This window comes from Plutella xylostella, chromosome 13 (assembly GCF_932276165.1).
Source record: "Plutella xylostella chromosome 13, ilPluXylo3.1, whole genome shotgun sequence".
In the NCBI taxonomy this organism is placed as follows: domain Eukaryota; kingdom Metazoa; phylum Arthropoda; class Insecta; order Lepidoptera; family Plutellidae; genus Plutella; species Plutella xylostella.
Genome location: NC_063993.1, coordinates 6,026,078 through 6,043,932, shown reverse-complemented (window position 1 = coordinate 6,043,932; position 17,855 = coordinate 6,026,078). Strand labels below are relative to the sequence as shown.

At 39.1% G+C, this 17,855-nt stretch overlaps 2 protein-coding genes across 3 annotated transcripts; one reads left to right on the top strand and one right to left on the bottom strand.

Annotated features, from left to right (window-relative positions):
- The first annotated feature begins 1,826 nt into the window (after window positions 1-1,826).
- LOC105391071 lies at window positions 1,827-10,276 on the top strand. Its single transcript, XM_038111903.2, has 10 exons — window positions 1,827-2,070; window positions 2,685-2,896; window positions 4,019-4,210; window positions 4,711-4,778; window positions 6,055-6,235; window positions 6,900-7,077; window positions 7,624-7,834; window positions 8,150-8,246; window positions 9,625-9,805; window positions 10,150-10,276. The coding sequence occupies exons 1-10, from the start codon at window positions 1,934-1,936 to the stop codon at window positions 10,229-10,231; spliced, it is 1,539 nt and encodes a 512-aa protein (XP_037967831.2). The 5' UTR covers window positions 1,827-1,933; the 3' UTR covers window positions 10,232-10,276.
- Window positions 10,277-10,336: 60 nt separating this feature from the next.
- On the bottom strand, window positions 10,337-17,642 carry LOC105391053 (cytochrome P450 4g15). Of its 2 annotated transcripts, none has more exons than XM_038111902.2 (8): window positions 17,624-17,642; window positions 15,093-15,321; window positions 14,631-14,834; window positions 14,073-14,252; window positions 12,047-12,243; window positions 11,432-11,957; window positions 11,161-11,346; window positions 10,337-10,828 (listed from the first exon to the last, which is right to left on the bottom strand). In XM_038111902.2, exons 2-8 carry the CDS (start codon window positions 15,301-15,303, stop codon window positions 10,650-10,652), a joined length of 1,683 nt encoding a protein of 560 aa, XP_037967830.1. In that variant the 5' UTR covers window positions 15,304-15,321; window positions 17,624-17,642; the 3' UTR covers window positions 10,337-10,649. The 2 variants fall into 2 exon arrangements, with proteins under 2 accessions (XP_037967830.1, XP_011560759.1); XM_011562457.3 differs by lacking the exon at window positions 17,624-17,642 and adding an exon at window positions 17,168-17,320.
- Between the last annotated feature and the right edge of the window lie 213 nt (window positions 17,643-17,855).

The window sequence follows — 17,855 nt, the reverse complement described above, 5'->3', positions numbered from 1 at the left end:
GTGGTGATTTGTGACTTTGTGACTGAGCTACGAAAACTGTGTAAGGCGCATGCTGAAATTATGCTCCGTCGCGTGTTTTGAAACTATACAAGGCCAGAACGCAGAGGGTGGGACTGCTCGCGTATATTTTCAAATTAAAATGGTGCCATGATTTACTTGAAAGTATACAAGGCCATTACGCACTAATCGCGTATATTTTCAAGTAAGTTGGACCAAAATTATGGCTTGAAAATATACTGCAGCAGTTACCACTGCGTACTAATCGTGTATATTTTCAAGTGCCAAGCGGCAATGCGAGCACTTGAAACTATACCTACGTGATTAGTTACCAGGTAGCCCTTTTTAATTGTTGCTCTCTCTTTCTTTCATGCGAAATAGTAATAAGTCTATTGCTTTCTAAACATTTCGTCATCATTCCGCACTTGGCATTGTTTTCGTAGCGTGTTTTTTGTTTTTTGTTTACATCGTACAGTTAAAAAGTAAATTGATTTAAATTAAACTGTAGAACTGATAATAGTGAAAATAATCTCAGAATAGGGTGTAGAACCATTCATAAAAGATAATTACGGTGAATTCAAAACTTGATGAAAAATATGTCTGTAATAAGTCTATAGGGTAATACCTACCTGCTACACTCATGAGCAATGAATAAGTCCAAGTAGCAAAAAGTCAACACCAAATTACCCCAATTTTTTAAAACATTTAATTTAGAATTTGATAATCAGGAGCTATCGACACTGGACTTATTTCATTGCTCGTGAGTTTAGTAAGTAGGTATTAATTACTCTTAATTCATATAAATAATAATATATTAGTATTCTTACTTGCAAGTAAGATTGCTATAAATATAAATTTATCAATCAAATACGAGCTTGTTCATCTTTATTTATTAACATTCTATAGGTCATCACGACCCATTACGTTCCCACTGCTGGGGCACGGGTCTCCTTCCAATGAAGGAAGGGATTAGGCCTAATCCACCACGCTGGCCAAGTGGCAACATTCTATAGGTATGACCGGCAGAAGAAGTAAATTGTAGTCATGAAATAGTTAAGTAAATCAGAATGAGCATGTAGGTATAAATTATATGCGACAAGTATGCCAATCAAGCAATGTGCGTAATAGCAATGTATATTTTCAAGAACGATTCAGTAAATCCCAACTTGAAAGTATACGCGATTAGTACGCACAAATCGTGTATATTTTCAAGTAAAATATTATTTTTTTTCACTTGAAACTATACAGTGCTAGTACACTATGGGTGCGTTCTGGCCTTGTATAGTTTCAAAACACGCTGCTCCGTCTGTATCTGGAAAAATGTTGTAGTAAGTACTTTTCTATGAAGTTTGCGTGATGGACTCTTTAAAAATAGGCGGCCTTGCACGAGGGCTATAAGTAAATTTTCATTGCACCAAAAACAAAAAACTTAAAAATAAAAAGTACCTACAAAGAGACGGTCTTCTTGCAATCTCTACCCTTGACTTGATCGAAGTCTCTACCAGACAACCTTTGGATGAAAGAGAGATTAATATTATTTTGTTGATACTCTGATCTCTACCTTTTAATTTTAGGCACCGGCCTATGGCTAAATAGGCAGCATCCCAATTAATTTTATGAATCTAGGGTTCCTTATTTTCTGAGATCTATCTCTGACCATTACTTTTTCTGAGATCTACGCACTCTATGGTCATAAAAAAACATTGACATTACCTACTCTGTGGCTTCAATCAAGTTTGAAGTTTTGAAGTTACATAACATAGAGTAAAGAACACTACGTTTTTGTTACAGACTGTTACATAAATAAGCATAAATAGGATAATAAAATAACTCAGTAAAATAATTATTTTATTATCAAGCCAAATTAACAGAATAAACACTTCGGATTGAAACTTAAATAGACGATTCAATTTAGATCATATCACCTTTGCCAGTCATGACTTCCCCTGAACCCATGTTTGAGAGGCGTCGTCTGCCGAAGCTCATGCCTTGTATGACGAAGAACAGTTTGGAAACCATGAGGAACAAAGCTTTGTTCAATATGACCGTCCTCGATGCCAGGAGTGTCCGGAGGTACTAATAAATAACTAATTTAGAGCAATATTTTACGTATACTGTATTAAATTGTAGGCGCAGACTTATGTGCAGACACTGAATAAAATATTTTCTCTATGTCTTTAATCCATACCAAAGGGGAAATTCAGCATCTGCTATCTTCCCTTTCATTGGTGTATTTTTGTGAGGGTAGAGTTTAGGAGTCGTTCAGGAAACTGCGTGTTTTGACGTCACAGCGCAGTGTGTCTTGCAAGCTCTTGATGGATTATATGATAGTCATCATCATCATAATTATACCTAATCCACAACACGATATAGGCCTTTTCCCAGAGAGTGCCATAACCACACACTCTGTCCTCATCCAGCTACTACCGGCTACCTGTTTAAGGTCGTCAATCCAACGCACTGGACTGGTTGTCCCACACTACCCTTGCCTATTCGTGGTCTCCACTCGAGAACTCGGGGAGTCCTTTAGCTAGATTTTGATTCTATGCATCTTCCAACAAAAATAAATGAAAACTGTAGGATAGGGAATTTTTGTGCTAGATTAAAGGTACTCGGGACTTTGTAGTGTCTGTCCTTAGCCGTTGGTAGTCTTTTCCCCATGGTTTTGAATGACCTTTCACCCGTAGACTAAAGATGCCACTTCACGAATGTCTCATCCTGGAGCTACAGGAGTCTGGCTACACGGAGTCCGCGGCCTATCTCCAAGACCTCATTTACGATAACCTGCAGCTGATGGCCGAAGATGAACTAGGAATTATAACTGACTTAAGACAAAAACATGAATTCTTAGAACATATTTGTGCAGGGCTTCGGAACGCTGAAAAGGAACAGGATAGAGGTGTGTTGGGGCTTTTGCCGTGGTAGTGAACTGAGCGCACACACACACACAAGAGAAGAACAATAAAAATTACGATGATGTAACAGTATATTCTATTCTATTCTCTGTGGGGGCGTAAGTACCTGCGCCTGGCTCTCTCGAGTGGAACCTTTGTGCATATCCCCGAGGTCTAAACTGCCTTCCTAAGCTTGGACCATTTCCCACCGCGCTGGTCCACTGCGGGTTGGTGGGTTCACATATCAAGATTGTGCTAAGCCTAGATATACAGGTTTCATCACGATGTTTTCCTTCACCGTAAGAGCAGTGGTATACATTGAACTTAAATTCAAAGAACTCATTGGTACATATCAGCACCGGGATTCGAACCCGCATCTCATCGTGAGAAGCGGGCGCTTACCCGACCGAGCTACCACCGCTCTTATGATGTTGTAACATTATAATATACTAGCTGTCCCCACGCGCTTCGCTTCGCCTTAAAAAGTTTTCCCGTGGGAATTCCGGGATAAAAAGTAGCCTATGTTCTTTCCCAGGGTCTAGTCCGTATGTATACCAAATTTCATTCAAATCCGTTCAGTAGTTTTGGCGTGAAAGAGTAACAGACAGACAGACAGACAGACACAGTTACTTTCGCATTTATAATATTAGTTAGGATAGGATTAGGATTAGGATGAACGAAAAATACATAATGAACGGATAGGCGGTAGCTTGAAAACGGATGGACCTATTAGAACGCCAATAATTATTGTCAAGAACCTTTGACCTATGTTTCACTTAAAATTGTTTCAAATTGAATGGATCTCTAAGGCCCCCTACGCACAGGCAGGAGGTTTTCTTAGCGCCTAGCGCCTAGCGCCTAGCGCCTAGCGCCTAGCGCCTAACGCCTCTAGCGCCTAGCGAGTCACCCATCGAGTAGCTAAGTACTCGTAAAACAAACGTTCTATAATCTTCGTGAACGGCCGCATTGATGCACGCTACCGACTAGCTAGGCGTAAGCGCGCGAGCAAACCTCCAGCTTGGGCGGACGTAGCCTTAATATATTTTTTTACTATGGTCTCATTATAAGTGCAATCGAACCATTGCAAAGTGGTTTTCCTACTTTGACCAAAAACACATTATTCTCAGGAAACATAAAAGAAGAGTGCTTAGAGTTTTTGAACTTGGGTTTATATTTTGCGGAGCATGGCAAGGGGCTTCTTTGGTTGGCTGAGAAGTTGTTCTTAGTGTCCATAGCAATCGCCAGCAAATACCTTGTCGATGGCGGTCGACAGAAAGCAGTTAATAAGTTTCACTACGCGAAATTTCTTCTGGAGAAGTGTGAGTACTTACATATTATTATTATAGAACTTCGCACTCACGTAGTATTTAGGTACAAAGTCAATTTTACCTCAAAATACAGAGACCACAGTTGGTATACAATTTTATATTATCATACTTGTATATTTTAATGGTAGGTAGGTCAAATCAATCAAATCAAATTGGCAATATATTACGTTCTTTCCGAAATCTACAACCCTTGAGTCATTGAATAAATCTTTATACCAGATTAAACACATTTCCTACTCACTATGTACAGGATGTTGCAAAAAGGGAACACCTTTTGTTCTACGAGTTTTGAAAATTCATGAAAAAATAAAATACCTATTTTCCATAGAAACTTTGTTGGTCACGTCACTTTTTACTATGGAGAACGTTTTTTTTCGCGATTTTCCAAAACACATAGAACAAAAGTTTTTCAAAATGACCCTCTGAGTCAGCCCCTTTCGGCTTAGTATACCCTTTTTGCATCACCCTGTATATGTTCTGTCGAGCTATAGTTCCAGAAGCAGATACAGAGGAAGCATACCAGGTTTTGTCAGAAGTTCGCGATGCATCCAACGGAAAGGTAAATTATGTAATATCTCGTTACTGCTTTTAGATAGATAGATAGATAGATAAATCGTTTATTTGTTCCACTTAAACATAACACATATAAGTAGTTACAACAAATTAGCTTTTAGACAGAACCCTATCAAAATATTATTCAGACGAAGAAGAAGAGAATAGCCACAGGTACTATCGGGGAAATCCATGTTGGCCCGATTTCAAATCAATATCGCTTAGACCCCGTCGTAACAGCCCCACCCCTTCATCGACCTTGTAATAATAACGGCTTCCTTTGTATATACATATATATATTTCTTTTCTATTGTATATTTATTCTATTCTATTCTCTGTGGGGGTGTAAGTACGTACCTGCACCTGGCTCTCTCGATTGGAACCTTTGTGCATATCCCAAAGGTCTAAACTGCCTTCCTAAGCTTGGGCCATTTCCCACCACGCTGGTCCACTGCGGGTTGGTGGGTTCACATATCAAGATTGTGCTAAACCTAGATATGCAGGTTTCCTCTCGATGTTTTAGGCCTTCACCGTAAGAGCGATGGCATACATTGTACTTAAGTGAAAAGAACTCATTGGTACATGTCAGGGCCGGGATTCGAACCCGCATCTCTGGCGTGAAAAGCGGGCGCTGACCCGACTGAGCTACCACCGCTCATAACAATGTAAATACATATTTTTCTACAATCGACCTTACCGCATGCACTAAAAGACTTATTTCACCTAGACAGTGAAACAGCGCTTATCAAAAATATAAGCGCTGTTTTACCGGGCCATTTTTCGTGCGTTGTTGGTGTATCTTGGACGGCTGACTGGTGTAGTGGTTAGTGACCCTGACTGCTATGCCGAAGGTCCCGGGTTCGATTCCCGGCTGGGGCAGATATTTGTTTAAAGACATATATTTGCACTCGGGTCTTGGGTATTGATATTTATATTTAGTATGTATCTATCTATGTATTTGTGTAGATATATCAGCTGTCCGACACCCATAACACAGGTTCTACCTAGCTTGAGGTCAGATGGCCGTGTGTGAGATGTCCCCACATATTTATTTATTTATTATCTCGGATATATAATTATGATCGAAGTTTTTTGGTTTTGTTTTTGTGTTGTAAATAGACTAGCTCTGAAAATACTCTTTTTATTTTTGTCGTTGGTCACGTGTGTGTGTGGATGCGGCAGGTAGCAGGCTGCAAGCGGTTCTAACCTTTAAGGTAAGCCACCGGAACATTCCCCGATAGTACCTATCTGAAAATAATAAAAAAATAGATCATTATTTACAGAAATGGCAATTATACGAGGCAACACCTGGTGAGGCCGCGCCTACCAATAAGATAACAGTGTTTATTGCGACAGCCAATCAGCTACTGAATGTGCTGCTGCATGAAGCAAGGAAATTAAGGACAACCGACGTCGCTAAAGCAGAGAGGTTATGTCGCTTGGCCGAGAGGAGGGCTACTGACAGTATGAGTATAATTTTGGTATCCTTAGGGCCAGTTTCACATTGTGTGAGTAATAGCTACCTATGGTATAAAGACAATGCTGTGACATGAAGCCATTCTGCAGCGGCCGTTACACGGGTAGAGTCGACGTCGATAAACTCGTTGATGCCGTATCCATGGCGAATCCTGATATACAGTGATGTTTATCTACGTCGATAACGAACCCGTGTAGCGGCAGCAGACATTGAGAAACAGGTCCTTACGCTGTGTCTGTTTACATCCTTTAATTGTACAATTCCTAAATAACATCGTATTGTGCAGTTAAAAACTTCACACTGTTTCCTGAAAAGACTTTATATAAAACCTAAAATAGGTATATAATGTTTTACTCATTTGCACTTGGACTAATGCCTTAGTACTATATTTGTATAAGTAAATAAGGTCAATAGCGATGTACCCTGAATAATCATGAATGTATTGTTTTCTAATACGCTGAGACTATTACATTTACATGAATTTGCTGAAACTTAGCTACTTGTGTGTTTATTTTTATGAGTAGCAAGAAATGACTGGAGTACAAATTGTTCGATCATTAATTTAATGACTGGAGAATGATCGAGGACCTATAATTTTTTATGAATTAAATAGAATATAAGTAAATAAATATAACAATATTTTTTGTTCAGCTGGAAAAGATGAAAAAATATCTGAAGCCATACTTGAAATGGGCATATGCCAGTTAAAGATGAACAGCTTAAACAATGCTCAGAAATCATTCGAGAAGTCTTTACAGATTAATACAAATATTCATAATATCGAAGGTATCTGTGACGCGAGAATGCATCTAGCTGCAGTTTTACAAAAGTAAGTATGGTGGGACTTTATTAATGATCGAGTAATAGGTTTCCCAATCATTTCAGAAGTAAACGATTTTTGACCATTTGCGCAAGTATGAGTAACATTATAATAACAATTAATCAATGCCCATACCTACATTCCACAGGTCAGTTCACCTTTGTTATGTGAGTGATTTAACATTCATGTCCAAATTAAAATTGTAATCGTGTCATATTATGAGTTTATGAGTAAAAAGAGCAGGAAGTAAAAGTTAAAAATAATGGTAGGTATTATTACGCAATAAGTCGTCACTAAAAATATTTTAATGAAGAATTATTGGATTATGTGTTTGTATTGAAATATTTTTACTCACATTATCACCATCATCACCAGTATGCGTCTATTCTGCTCTATATACATAATTGCGTTACTATTAAACATGTCCTCTCCGATTCACGGATCTCTAAGAAAAATAAAAAAATCCTTGTCGAATTCCAAATTCAAATTGGACTTGTCAGGTGTTCTTACTACCTATATCCAAATCTAACTCCACAACCAAACCATCTTTCCCAGGTTAGGAGACCACGAGGCGGCAGCAGAAATGTTGACAGAGATGGGAGCACTAGCGTGGGAGCACCACATGAGGAGGCACCTGGGCACCGCGCTGCACCTCCTCGGAGAGTTGCATCTGAAGAGTGGAAGACCAGAGCTGGGCACCCAACACTTGGGGGAAGCCTTCAACTGCTTCATGGGAAAGGGATTTGAACAAAGCTACTGTCCTTGTGTTAGTATTATTTGTTGTGATTTTCTATTAGGGTTAGAGGAGTCATAGTTGGGCTTCTTGAATAGGCGTAAATAGTAGGGTGGTAGACAAGTCAAAAAGAGAACAGAAAAATATTATGTCTGCTTATGACTACGCTCGCTATGTAACTACTGCATACAATGGTCCAGGAAGAGCGGGGTCTCGTTATACAGATATTTTGAACATAATAATTCTGTTATAAATATATAGACTAAGTTACTGAAAATAAAAAGTACGATATGCATCTAATCTTGTTTAAGATATATATTTACATAGGCACTCTCGTAATTTTATTAGGATGGCAGTGAAGATCCTCTAGCCAGAATGACCGACCTCAACGTGGTTTACAAACAAGAAGCGGAACAAGCCAGACTGATGATGGCCGTTTCAGCTGGTACATTTCACGTTGTCATTATAAGCAATCCTTATTACCTAATATAATAATAATAAATAATAATAATATGTGGGGACATCTCACACACGGCCATCCGACCCCAAGCTAGGTAGAGCCTGTAATATGGGTATAGGACAGCTGATATATCTACATACATAGATAGATACATATCCTTACTAATATTATAAATGCGAAAGTAACTGTGTCTGTCTGTCTGTCTGTCTGTCTGTCTGTCTGTCTGTCTGTCTGTTACTCTTTCACGCCAAAACTACTGAACGGATTTGAATGAAATTTGGTATACATACGGTCTAGACCCTGGAAAAGAACATAGGCTACTTTTTATCCCGGAATTCCCACGGGAAAACTTTTTAAGGCGAAGCGAAGCGCGCGGGAACAGCTAGTTAAATATAAATATCAAAACCCAAGACCCGAGTCCAAATATCTCTGTCTTGAAACTAATATCTGCCCCAGCCGGGAATCGAACCCGGGACCTTCGCCATAGCAGTCAGGGTCACTACCCACTATACCAGTCGGCTGTCTATATGATATAATGTATACTGCCACAAACTTATCTGTTCCGGTGACAGCTCACGTAAATGTGTAATATTTCTTCATTCTATAAGATTTTAAGATTGCCTATAGTAGTAATTCGCCCTTGCGGTATTAATAAACCCATCTAATCCTTAACAATATATAATTCATTAGTAAGTAATGAGATATGGATCAATTTAGTTCGCTCTCACCGGAACAGATAAGTTTGTGGAACTGTATCTATGCTATTCTGTGAAGGGGTATTAGTTCCTAAAGCTGGATCTCTCGAATGAAACCTTTACGCATGCCCCCTTGAGGTCTAGACTCACTTTCTAAACTTTGACCATTTCCCATCACCACTGGCACATACTGTGTACGGGTTGTTACGCGTAGGTTTTATAGATGTGTAGGTTTCATCAGTACTTTTTGCATCATCAAATGAGAACGACGGTATGAATTGTAGTCACAGGTAGGTGCCTATTATCATTATAACACTTTATTGTATACAAAATACATACTTAGATATTATGACACTGGATTTGAACCCACGTCTCTTTGTGAAAAGCGAATGCATTATCGTTGAGCTACCACCACTCTTACTCTTAACCAATGAGCTTTCACCTTAAATCAAAAGAAGGATGTTATAAGTTTACGTTTCGTCAGTTAACGTTTCAGTATTTTGGTGTATCTGTCTGTGGAAAACAAACTCCCAAACGGCCGAGTGTTATTTTATCAAAATCGGCTTAGCTTATCAAAAGTTAAGCGGCTTTTAGGATTGAATATCGGGTTTTTTCGAACGTTGGTTAGGTTAAATGCAATGTTGTTTAATGATGCTTGACCGGTGCAGGCCAGGAGTTGATGTCGTCGTACTTCGCACTGATTCGCGAGGCTGGCTCGTGCAGCGTTGCCAGGATGCAAGTCATCGAGTGGAAGCTGAACCGCCGCCGGTGGACGGAGCCGAATGAGAAGCATAACTTGATCCCGTGCCCGTGCCCGAAGCATCAACGCACTGCTATGGATGTTTTGGAGTATTTATTGCTTTTATTTTTGAGTAGTACATGGCTTTTATATTATGAGTGAACCAAAAGTTGCAACTAACTGTACTTCTTCCTGAAAGGCATTCAGTGCCTTTTCGTCTATGTTGGAGAAACCTGTGTTCTATAATTTTACACAATTATCATGCCTTTGTATTAATAGAGTAACATGTTTTATTATTATTTTAGAAAAAGCATTAAAAAGACAACAAAAACTGTAAGCCTAGGTTTAACGGGTGTTTAAACAGCAGATTGTCTACAGAACTTTTATGTGGTACATACTAGCTACTGAAGAATATGATTTTTAAGTGTGTGATTTTATATTTTGATCTTTGCAGTTATTATCTCAAACTCAAAGGAAAGGAAGAAGAAACACAGGATTTACAAAACCCTTCGTCATCTCGTGACTTAAAACTTTAGAAAATATCTAGCTTATATTTATTTATCTACCTATGTATTATTTCAATTCTTATTTACCCATCTAATAATAAAATAATGATGTTCGGTTAAATTAAAGATAAATAGTTTAATTTGCCAATCTTTATTAGGTCATTAATGATATTAATTTAGGTTTTAAGAGAACTATTTACATAAAGTACCTACATTTGCGTTGATCTAAGCTAGCTTAGCCCAGCGCCTCACTCCGAGCGGTCATGGAAACTCTACCACCAACTATTAAAAACATCCTCCTTACGAATAAAACAAGTATGTAACAATAATTTAGTCAGTACAAACTGGTATCACAAGAAATGTTATCAACTATTAACTAGAAGATCTGTAAGAATGTGCACAATTGTTACAGTTAAAGGTTGAAAGTTAACTTAAATGTATTGTGTTGTTAGCATGCTTTGGCTGTTCGCTTGCGGGGTTGCAGTTTGACCTTGAAGCCTTCTGCGCGCTTGAGAATGATGTCGGCCTGCAGTTTGAAGTCGGACTCCTTCAGGTCTGACTGCACTCGGAAGTTCCTCAGGATGGTGGACAGGATGATCTTCAGCTTCAGCATGGCGTATTTGCGACCTGTAGAGAAAGTGCGTTTTAGATAAGTACACAAGTAAATGTGATAATAGTCAGCCTGCATTCTTCTAGATCATTTGTAAAAAACCTTCCCAGTAATTTTTTTTTATGGTTCAATCTTTTATGGTTCTAAAACACACACACACACACACACGCACTCACGCCTTGTACTAATGTACTCCCTTGCGGGGTAGGCAGAGGTGCATTGCTGCATTTTATGGTTCTAAAACGTCTCGTTAAAACATCTTCTTGGAAACCTTTTAATTAATGGTCTTATAATAATAGCTTGACGTGGATGGAATTTAAATAAGGTTCTATATTCCTCAGTTGCTTACCAACACAGCTCCTGGGTCCGGCGGAGAAGGGCACGAAGGCGTAGTAGTGGCGGTTGGCGGAGCGCTCGGGCAGGAAGTTGTCGGGGTCGAACTTGTTGGCGTTGGGGTACACGTCCTCGCGCCGGTGCAGCTTGTACGTCGCGATCACCACCGTGGCTCCCGCTGGCACCTTCTTGCCGTTCGATGCTGGGGGACACAAAGGGAGTTGTTGAATAGACTGGATGGATACATCACAGTAACACAATCAGTAGAGCCAGGTGTGGTCACTTACGCAGAGTAATGTCATTCTTGATGTGACGGGCAATGATGGGCACTGGCGGGTACATCCTGAGGGTCTCCATGAGGCAACGCTCCAAGTATTTCATCTCAAGGGTGTCCTGGAAGGTGGCGGGGCGGTCTGAGTCTCCGAAGATCTGGTCCAACTCCTCGATAACCTTGTCTTGGATGTCCTGGTGGACGCCCATCATGGAGAGGAAGAAACTGCTGCCGGCGGCGGTGGTGTCGTGACCCTCGAACATGATGGTGTCGACTTGTTCCTTGATCTCTTCATCGGAGATGACGACGCCGCTCTGGGAGCTCTCGAGGAGCAGGTCCAAGAAGGCGAGACGCTTCTTCTGGCCAACGTCGTTGTCGTCAACGTCCAAGTCGTCCTTGAGACCGGCGGACTGACCGAAAGACAGACCCTCGACGGAGGTGGTGGTCTTAGTGTAAGTTTCCTCAGAGGTGGACACATCGTGCTCGGGCAGGATCGGGGTCTTCTTGCCTGATTTGAACTCCTCCTTCTTCTTCTTGATAACCTGAAGTAAAAGTCACATATTATAGAACGGTTCAATAGGTAACACTCATAATATTTGTCAAAATTAATCAGTTAGAAGTATGTATTTACCCTCTTGGTCAGGGAGTGGATGGTGTCGAGCAGCTTGGTCTGGTTCTGGGCGTACTTGGTGAAGTTGAAGATGAGTTCAGGTCGCAGCCAGATCTTGGTCTGCCTCAAGTGGAGGATGTCACACATCTTCATGACGGCCATAGCGTAGTCGAAACCGCTCTGTCCTTGTGTGCTCTTGCTCACTCCCATGGCGGTTTCTGGGAAAGGAGATGCGTTTTTTAAATCCCTGGATAACATTAAGCAACTTGTAGTAAGAGGCTATTAGTTTTTATCGAAATGAAATCAGTTGTGAAATTAAATGCATAATAGAATGGCCCGCTGCTTGATATCATAGAAGGTGAACATTATCAATTATAGGCAGGTACGTGCGTTCATGGTGGGCCACCATGTATAGCCACGAGGAAAATAAAAACAAATGAGTCATTGTTTTTGAGAATGTGAAGTACAGAGATTGTAGAATGTTCGTATGGCCGTCGATACATGATTACTTTAAACGACACACTGTTAGCATAATAGCGATTGTTATGTTTATTGCTATAAATAGTCATTAGACTGCCGGTCTATATAATTTTCGAATATCAACAAATCATCTCAAGTGTGTTACGTTATTGCAAATGACTATTATTATGTGATATATGATTACATGGCACGTTTGGTAGTGCGTGCTGCGACATCGGTTTAGAGCAGCTATAAAGTACATACATAAAACTTCATCATAACTGATTGCAGCATAATGTGCTTAGTTGCGTAGGCAGCCGATAAGTAATAGATCATCATCATTTCATATCAGAGTTTATCACCTAATCTGGTAGTTGCATTAGCAGGTTGGAAATATCAACAGGACGGTTTGAGTTTAGCTGATAATAATTACTTAAAGGTCAGTTGCGAAAGGTGAATAATTTAGGGCTATTTGCGTGAAGAGCACGGAGAGGTTTCCGGCGTGTCACCTGCGACTCGCCTACGTGACGACGTCGCTAAATCGCGTTTTATTCCACTTTGCTTTTAGCAAACTCTCCTCTTATGATTTCCGACGAGGCCGCATAAGCTAATCCGTTTTATGACAGCGCCTTAGCACCCCCGATTTTATAGACAAACTTGAAGTATTTCTGCACATTATGCCCAAGGTCGAGGAAAAACTTCATCAGACTACATTTACACTCTCGTTGTAACTAGTTCGGCGTCTTATGTCTTTTTTTTCTGAAATAAAGTTTTAAGTGGCATCGTATGCACTGTTTTAATAAGAACCTCCTATCCGCGTAATCATTTTATAAATTCTGAATAATATTACAGATTTAGGAAACGATGTCTCACACCATTAATGAGGCACTTAGCACTTCTTTAACAATAATATAAAATATTTTATTGATATCCATTTTGAAAGTATGGACTGTTAAGTTAAATTGTATGATAATTTAACTTTAACTTGTTTACAGTTAAATTAAAATATTCACAAGTTACCGTAACTTACTTATTTACCTAGACTTTGTACTTTAAAGGTTGGAAAAGTTTGACCCGTAACAAATTTTCCCTCGCCTAGCATCGTATAATTAGACTGCATTGAAAAATAACTTACTAATCGATACAACACAAAGTAACTGCTCTAATGGAACCGCCACTTGTTAATGATTGCATATATTATTTAAGTACCTACTAACTCTTCTAGCGTACTCCTGAAAAGTAAGTAACCTAAGTATGTATATAGAAATAATACTAATAGCACTTTGGATCGCTGGGTTTACGAACTTAGAGATAATGCAGACCGAACATAACCCATCTTGCGGCGGTTGTATCATCAGCCTTTGTAACCTTAAGTCCAATTTTTGCCTGATGTCTCTTATACCATATAAAAAGGGTATTAGTATCCAGTCTCACTGCCAGACTCCGTAATTCTACAACCGAGTATGATGTTACAGCACTTACCCAGCTTATGAGGAAGGCCGGGGACCGAGTATTGTGACGCTCCTTGGAAGAGGCCTATGTGCAGCAGTGGATGATTATTGGCTGATGATGATGTTACAGCACTTACCCAGCAAGATCTCGACGGTGCACTCGCTCATGTAGTCGTGGCAGTCGAAGTCGGCGGTCTCCTTCTTCAGCTTGTCGACGACGGCGCGGGAGTTGGCGTTGAACAGGTCGATGAAGCTCTTCAGCACGTTCAAGTGGAAAGTGGGCGCGATCAGCTTGCGGTGGGAACGCCATTTCTGACCTGAAACAAATGAAAGTTTAGTCCAGAGTCGTGGGGGCTAGTCTTGTTTGATGAAATACGAGTTATGAAGAAATCGGAAGAAGCTTCGTTAGCATGGCAGCGCACCGAATCTTCCTATTTTATCAAGCAAGAGTGACCCTGCATAAACGCATCCTACATATACAGTAAGATAACAATCCAATGACGCATGAAGGAGATTGGAAGCTCAAGATTCGCAAAAAAACATAATAAATAAAACTAAAGAACCTTGAACACGTTTAACCTAAACTGGTTTAGTGGTTTTGATTCAAATAGGCTCAAACTTTTCCATAAAAGTCATCGACCTTACACAAATAGCTCGCTGAATTAATAAACACTTTTATTTTTATAGTTACTGACCAGTGCTGATGAGGAGACCGTTTCCTAGCCAGGGCTTGAAGAACCTGTAGTCTTCGGCCTTGTCGATGTGGACGTGGCTGCTGAGAATCAGCTCCACATCGCGAGGGTCGTACAGGAACACCAGCAGGCGGGGTCCGATCCATAGCTTCACCACTGACTCCTTGTCGTAGGGGTTCGACTTGGCGACCACGTTTTGGAAGATATCTGCGGATTGGGGAAATGTTTAGCGAGTGTTTTAACAATCTGCTGACTGATTTTTATCACGAATATTATTCTATTCTAGAATAGAATAGTAAATTACTTTATTGAACATATAAATACTTATAGACTAGAAACAGGCAGCCTTATCGCTTACAGACATATCTTACAGGCAACCTTTTGTCCAAAAATGTACTTTTACAGACTGGGGTACTACGTAAAGCGTAACTGAAAATTCAGAATAGTTTTAGTAAGTTCCCTCACCGTGAGAGCCACCGGTGAACTCGAGTGCGTTTCCAATGAGTGGCCAGCCGGGGGGGCCGCTGAGCTTCTCCGCCAGCTCGTACATGTGGCGGCGGGACATGCGCCAGTACGCGTACCACAGGATCGTGGCGGGCACCAGCAGCATGTAGAACAGGCTGGTGGCAGCCCACGTGCTGCTCGCGGCAACAGACTCGGCCGCTGTATAACTCATCTTGAGTTTTTTCGGTACCTGCAAAAAAAGAAAACGTTCGTAATTTGAATCGAGGGGACAACAATCTCGGCGGCAGAAGAAAAAAACAAAACGTTCCATTTTTAAATTGTAAAAGGACAACAATCTGGCCGGTTATAGAAACAGCTATTTATGAAGAAATCTTGTTGCAGCCGATAAAAGGTCTTGAATTCGATTCATCAGGAAGAATTGGAAGGAAAACCGCAATTACTTAGTTCTGATCTAGTTAGCGAAACTTCCGTGTATAGGCCCTTCAAATTAGTTAGACCTTATGGAGTGCTAGTGTTTGTAATTGCTTCTGCGGTATGTTTTTAGTATTCACGGAGAACGAGTCAATAACTGTCGCATGATATTATAAAAGCAGGCATAATGAGTGTTAGTTAGCATTATTCCGAGGAATCAAGTTTCTGCGGAGTTGCACATGTTGCGACATTCGCGATAAATTTTATTTAACTAAAGGCCGAAAAGATGGTTCATGTCAACGTTAAGGATAATGGTGTCGGGTGACATTATTGTTTTGCAATGACACAGAATGAGTATGGCAATACCTTGAACTTGAAACAGGTTTGTATTTCTTGGGATTTAAATTGTAATTTTATTTGTATATTAAGTAGTGCATTAAAATTGTTATTTATTTAACATCATTTCTGCATAAGTATTTAATTATTTAAATTTGCGTCAATTATAATCGCAATTTAATGTTACGTGCATTGATAGCTCAGTAGAGAGGACAATGATTATTATGAAGAAGGCTCAAGTTGAAGGAAGAAAACTTGAAAAGTCTTTTCGGGACTACAGACGTGTGTGTACATAATATTAAAACTAATATTAGAATTTCAAACATAAGGAATCGTAACTAAAGGCACGTAATTACTTATAAACTTGTGATAAAGTCTATAGGGTGTAGCTAATGTGTTATACTAAGCCCAAAGGGGCTGACGCATGAGATCATCCTGAATAACTTTTGTTCTACAACTTATGAAAATTCGCATATTATTTTTTTTGCTTTTCCATAGAAACTTTGTTGGTGCTTTTTAACCAAAAGTAGTTCAGAATGACCTCCTGAGCGTCAGTCTTTCGGCTTAGTATTCTACTTTTGCAACAGTCTGTATGAGAGTGATCGGATTATTTTTTGCAGAGGTGTATATTTTTAGCGTACCTTAATTTAATTTTATAACCGCATCTTTGTTATTTTTAACATTTGTGTGTTAGTTAACGTATAGGTATAATAATATGTTGTGAATATAATTTAAGTATATTAAGAGTTTTATTAGGTGATGAACAGGATTATTTTTCGTAATGATTATTATTCAATGAATTAATATTCAATGAAGAAATTGTAGGTAGATAATCGAAGTACTTACATCAATCAATGATAAATTAGGAAATATTATTATAAGGAAATCTAATAGTAATGAAATTAATTAACAACGTAATAATGACGGATCTGTAAAATGAAATAGGAAAAACTGGTAAGGATATCTTGAGATAATTGATTTTAGATAATAGTATGTTTCAGATAGTTAAAAGGTGGGAAAATTTGGGAAAAATTGTTTTTATAGCACTTTGGGATAATGTGATAGTTTTTATCATGTTTATAATATTAGTATACTATGTAAACCCTAATAATTTCACCTGATGATTATGTCACAAAAAATAACATAATTAAATTGCATAAAATCATCACATCTAACTTACTCTAAAATATAATTTTACTTAAAAATAAAATGCTGATTATATTTTATATATTTAGTGTTAACTTTTTTTTATAAACCCTCAAAATAATAATCGCTACCTATCCTGTTTCCCTTAATTCTAAAACACTTCACTAAATCACTATAATTACCTTATATTGGTCGGAACTCCTATTCTGGGTACAACACGTATAACACAGGGTATGTCTATATGTCGTGTGATCCCCAAGGGATGCCGTTCGAGTCTTGAAGTCGACTATTTACGAAACTCCCGCGCAGCTGTCTATATACAATACTGTGACGTCACGCGGGCCGCGATACTACGTGCGTACTCATCCATACTAAATTCTAATCAGTTTTTACGCAAATGACAATTAGAGTATTGATCGGCTACACGGATATAGGTTATAAGCCGTTTAATTTGAGGCTTTTTAGGTCAAATTTAGAATACTTAGTAGATAGAACGCCTCCTAAACATTCTCTACATTTGAGAGAATAAGTTTGTCAAAAAAAAATGTATTTTTTAGTTATTCTGACCCTAAATAACTTTACTAGTAGACTATCCTGACTCCCTGAAGGCCTACAGTTCTTACTCACTAGATACTTACAGGCAGGACTCGTAACAGAACTTTATTGCTTGAAGGCTTTAAGCCTAGTGAGCCAACTGCATTAGAACTGGAGTATTTTTTCTACGTACAATCTTTTTAGTATTGTAACCTACCTATATACCTATACTTACATCTACATAATTATGTAGGTACGCTACGTAAACAATGACTCCCATAAAGTTTTTATTAGAATGCGGCTAAGTGGAACTACCCTGTTCATCGAATGGTACCT

What these genes read in the sequence shown, in the direction of transcription:
- LOC105391053 (XM_038111902.2), bottom strand. Translation starts at nt 15,303, where the DNA reads ATGAGTTATACAGCGGCCGAGTCTGTTGCCGCGAGCAGCACGTGGGCT. An exon ending in TCCACTCCCTGACCAAGAGG is followed by an intron (nt 11,958 to 12,046) that starts GTAAATACATAC and finishes CTTTTACTTCAG; the next exon opens with GTTATCAAGAAGAAGAAGGA. An exon ending in CAAGAATGACATTACTCTGC is followed by an intron (nt 11,347 to 11,431) that starts GTAAGTGACCAC and finishes TGTGTCCCCCAG; the next exon opens with CATCGAACGGCAAGAAGGTG.
- LOC105391071 (XM_038111903.2), top strand. Translation starts at nt 1,934, where the DNA reads ATGACTTCCCCTGAACCCATGTTTGAGAGGCGTCGTCTGCCGAAGCTC. An exon ending in GAAATTTCTTCTGGAGAAGT is followed by an intron (nt 4,211 to 4,710) that starts GTGAGTACTTAC and finishes GTCGAGCTATAG; the next exon opens with TTCCAGAAGCAGATACAGAG. An exon ending in AACAAAGCTACTGTCCTTGT is followed by an intron (nt 7,835 to 8,149) that starts GTTAGTATTATT and finishes TAATTTTATTAG; the next exon opens with GATGGCAGTGAAGATCCTCT.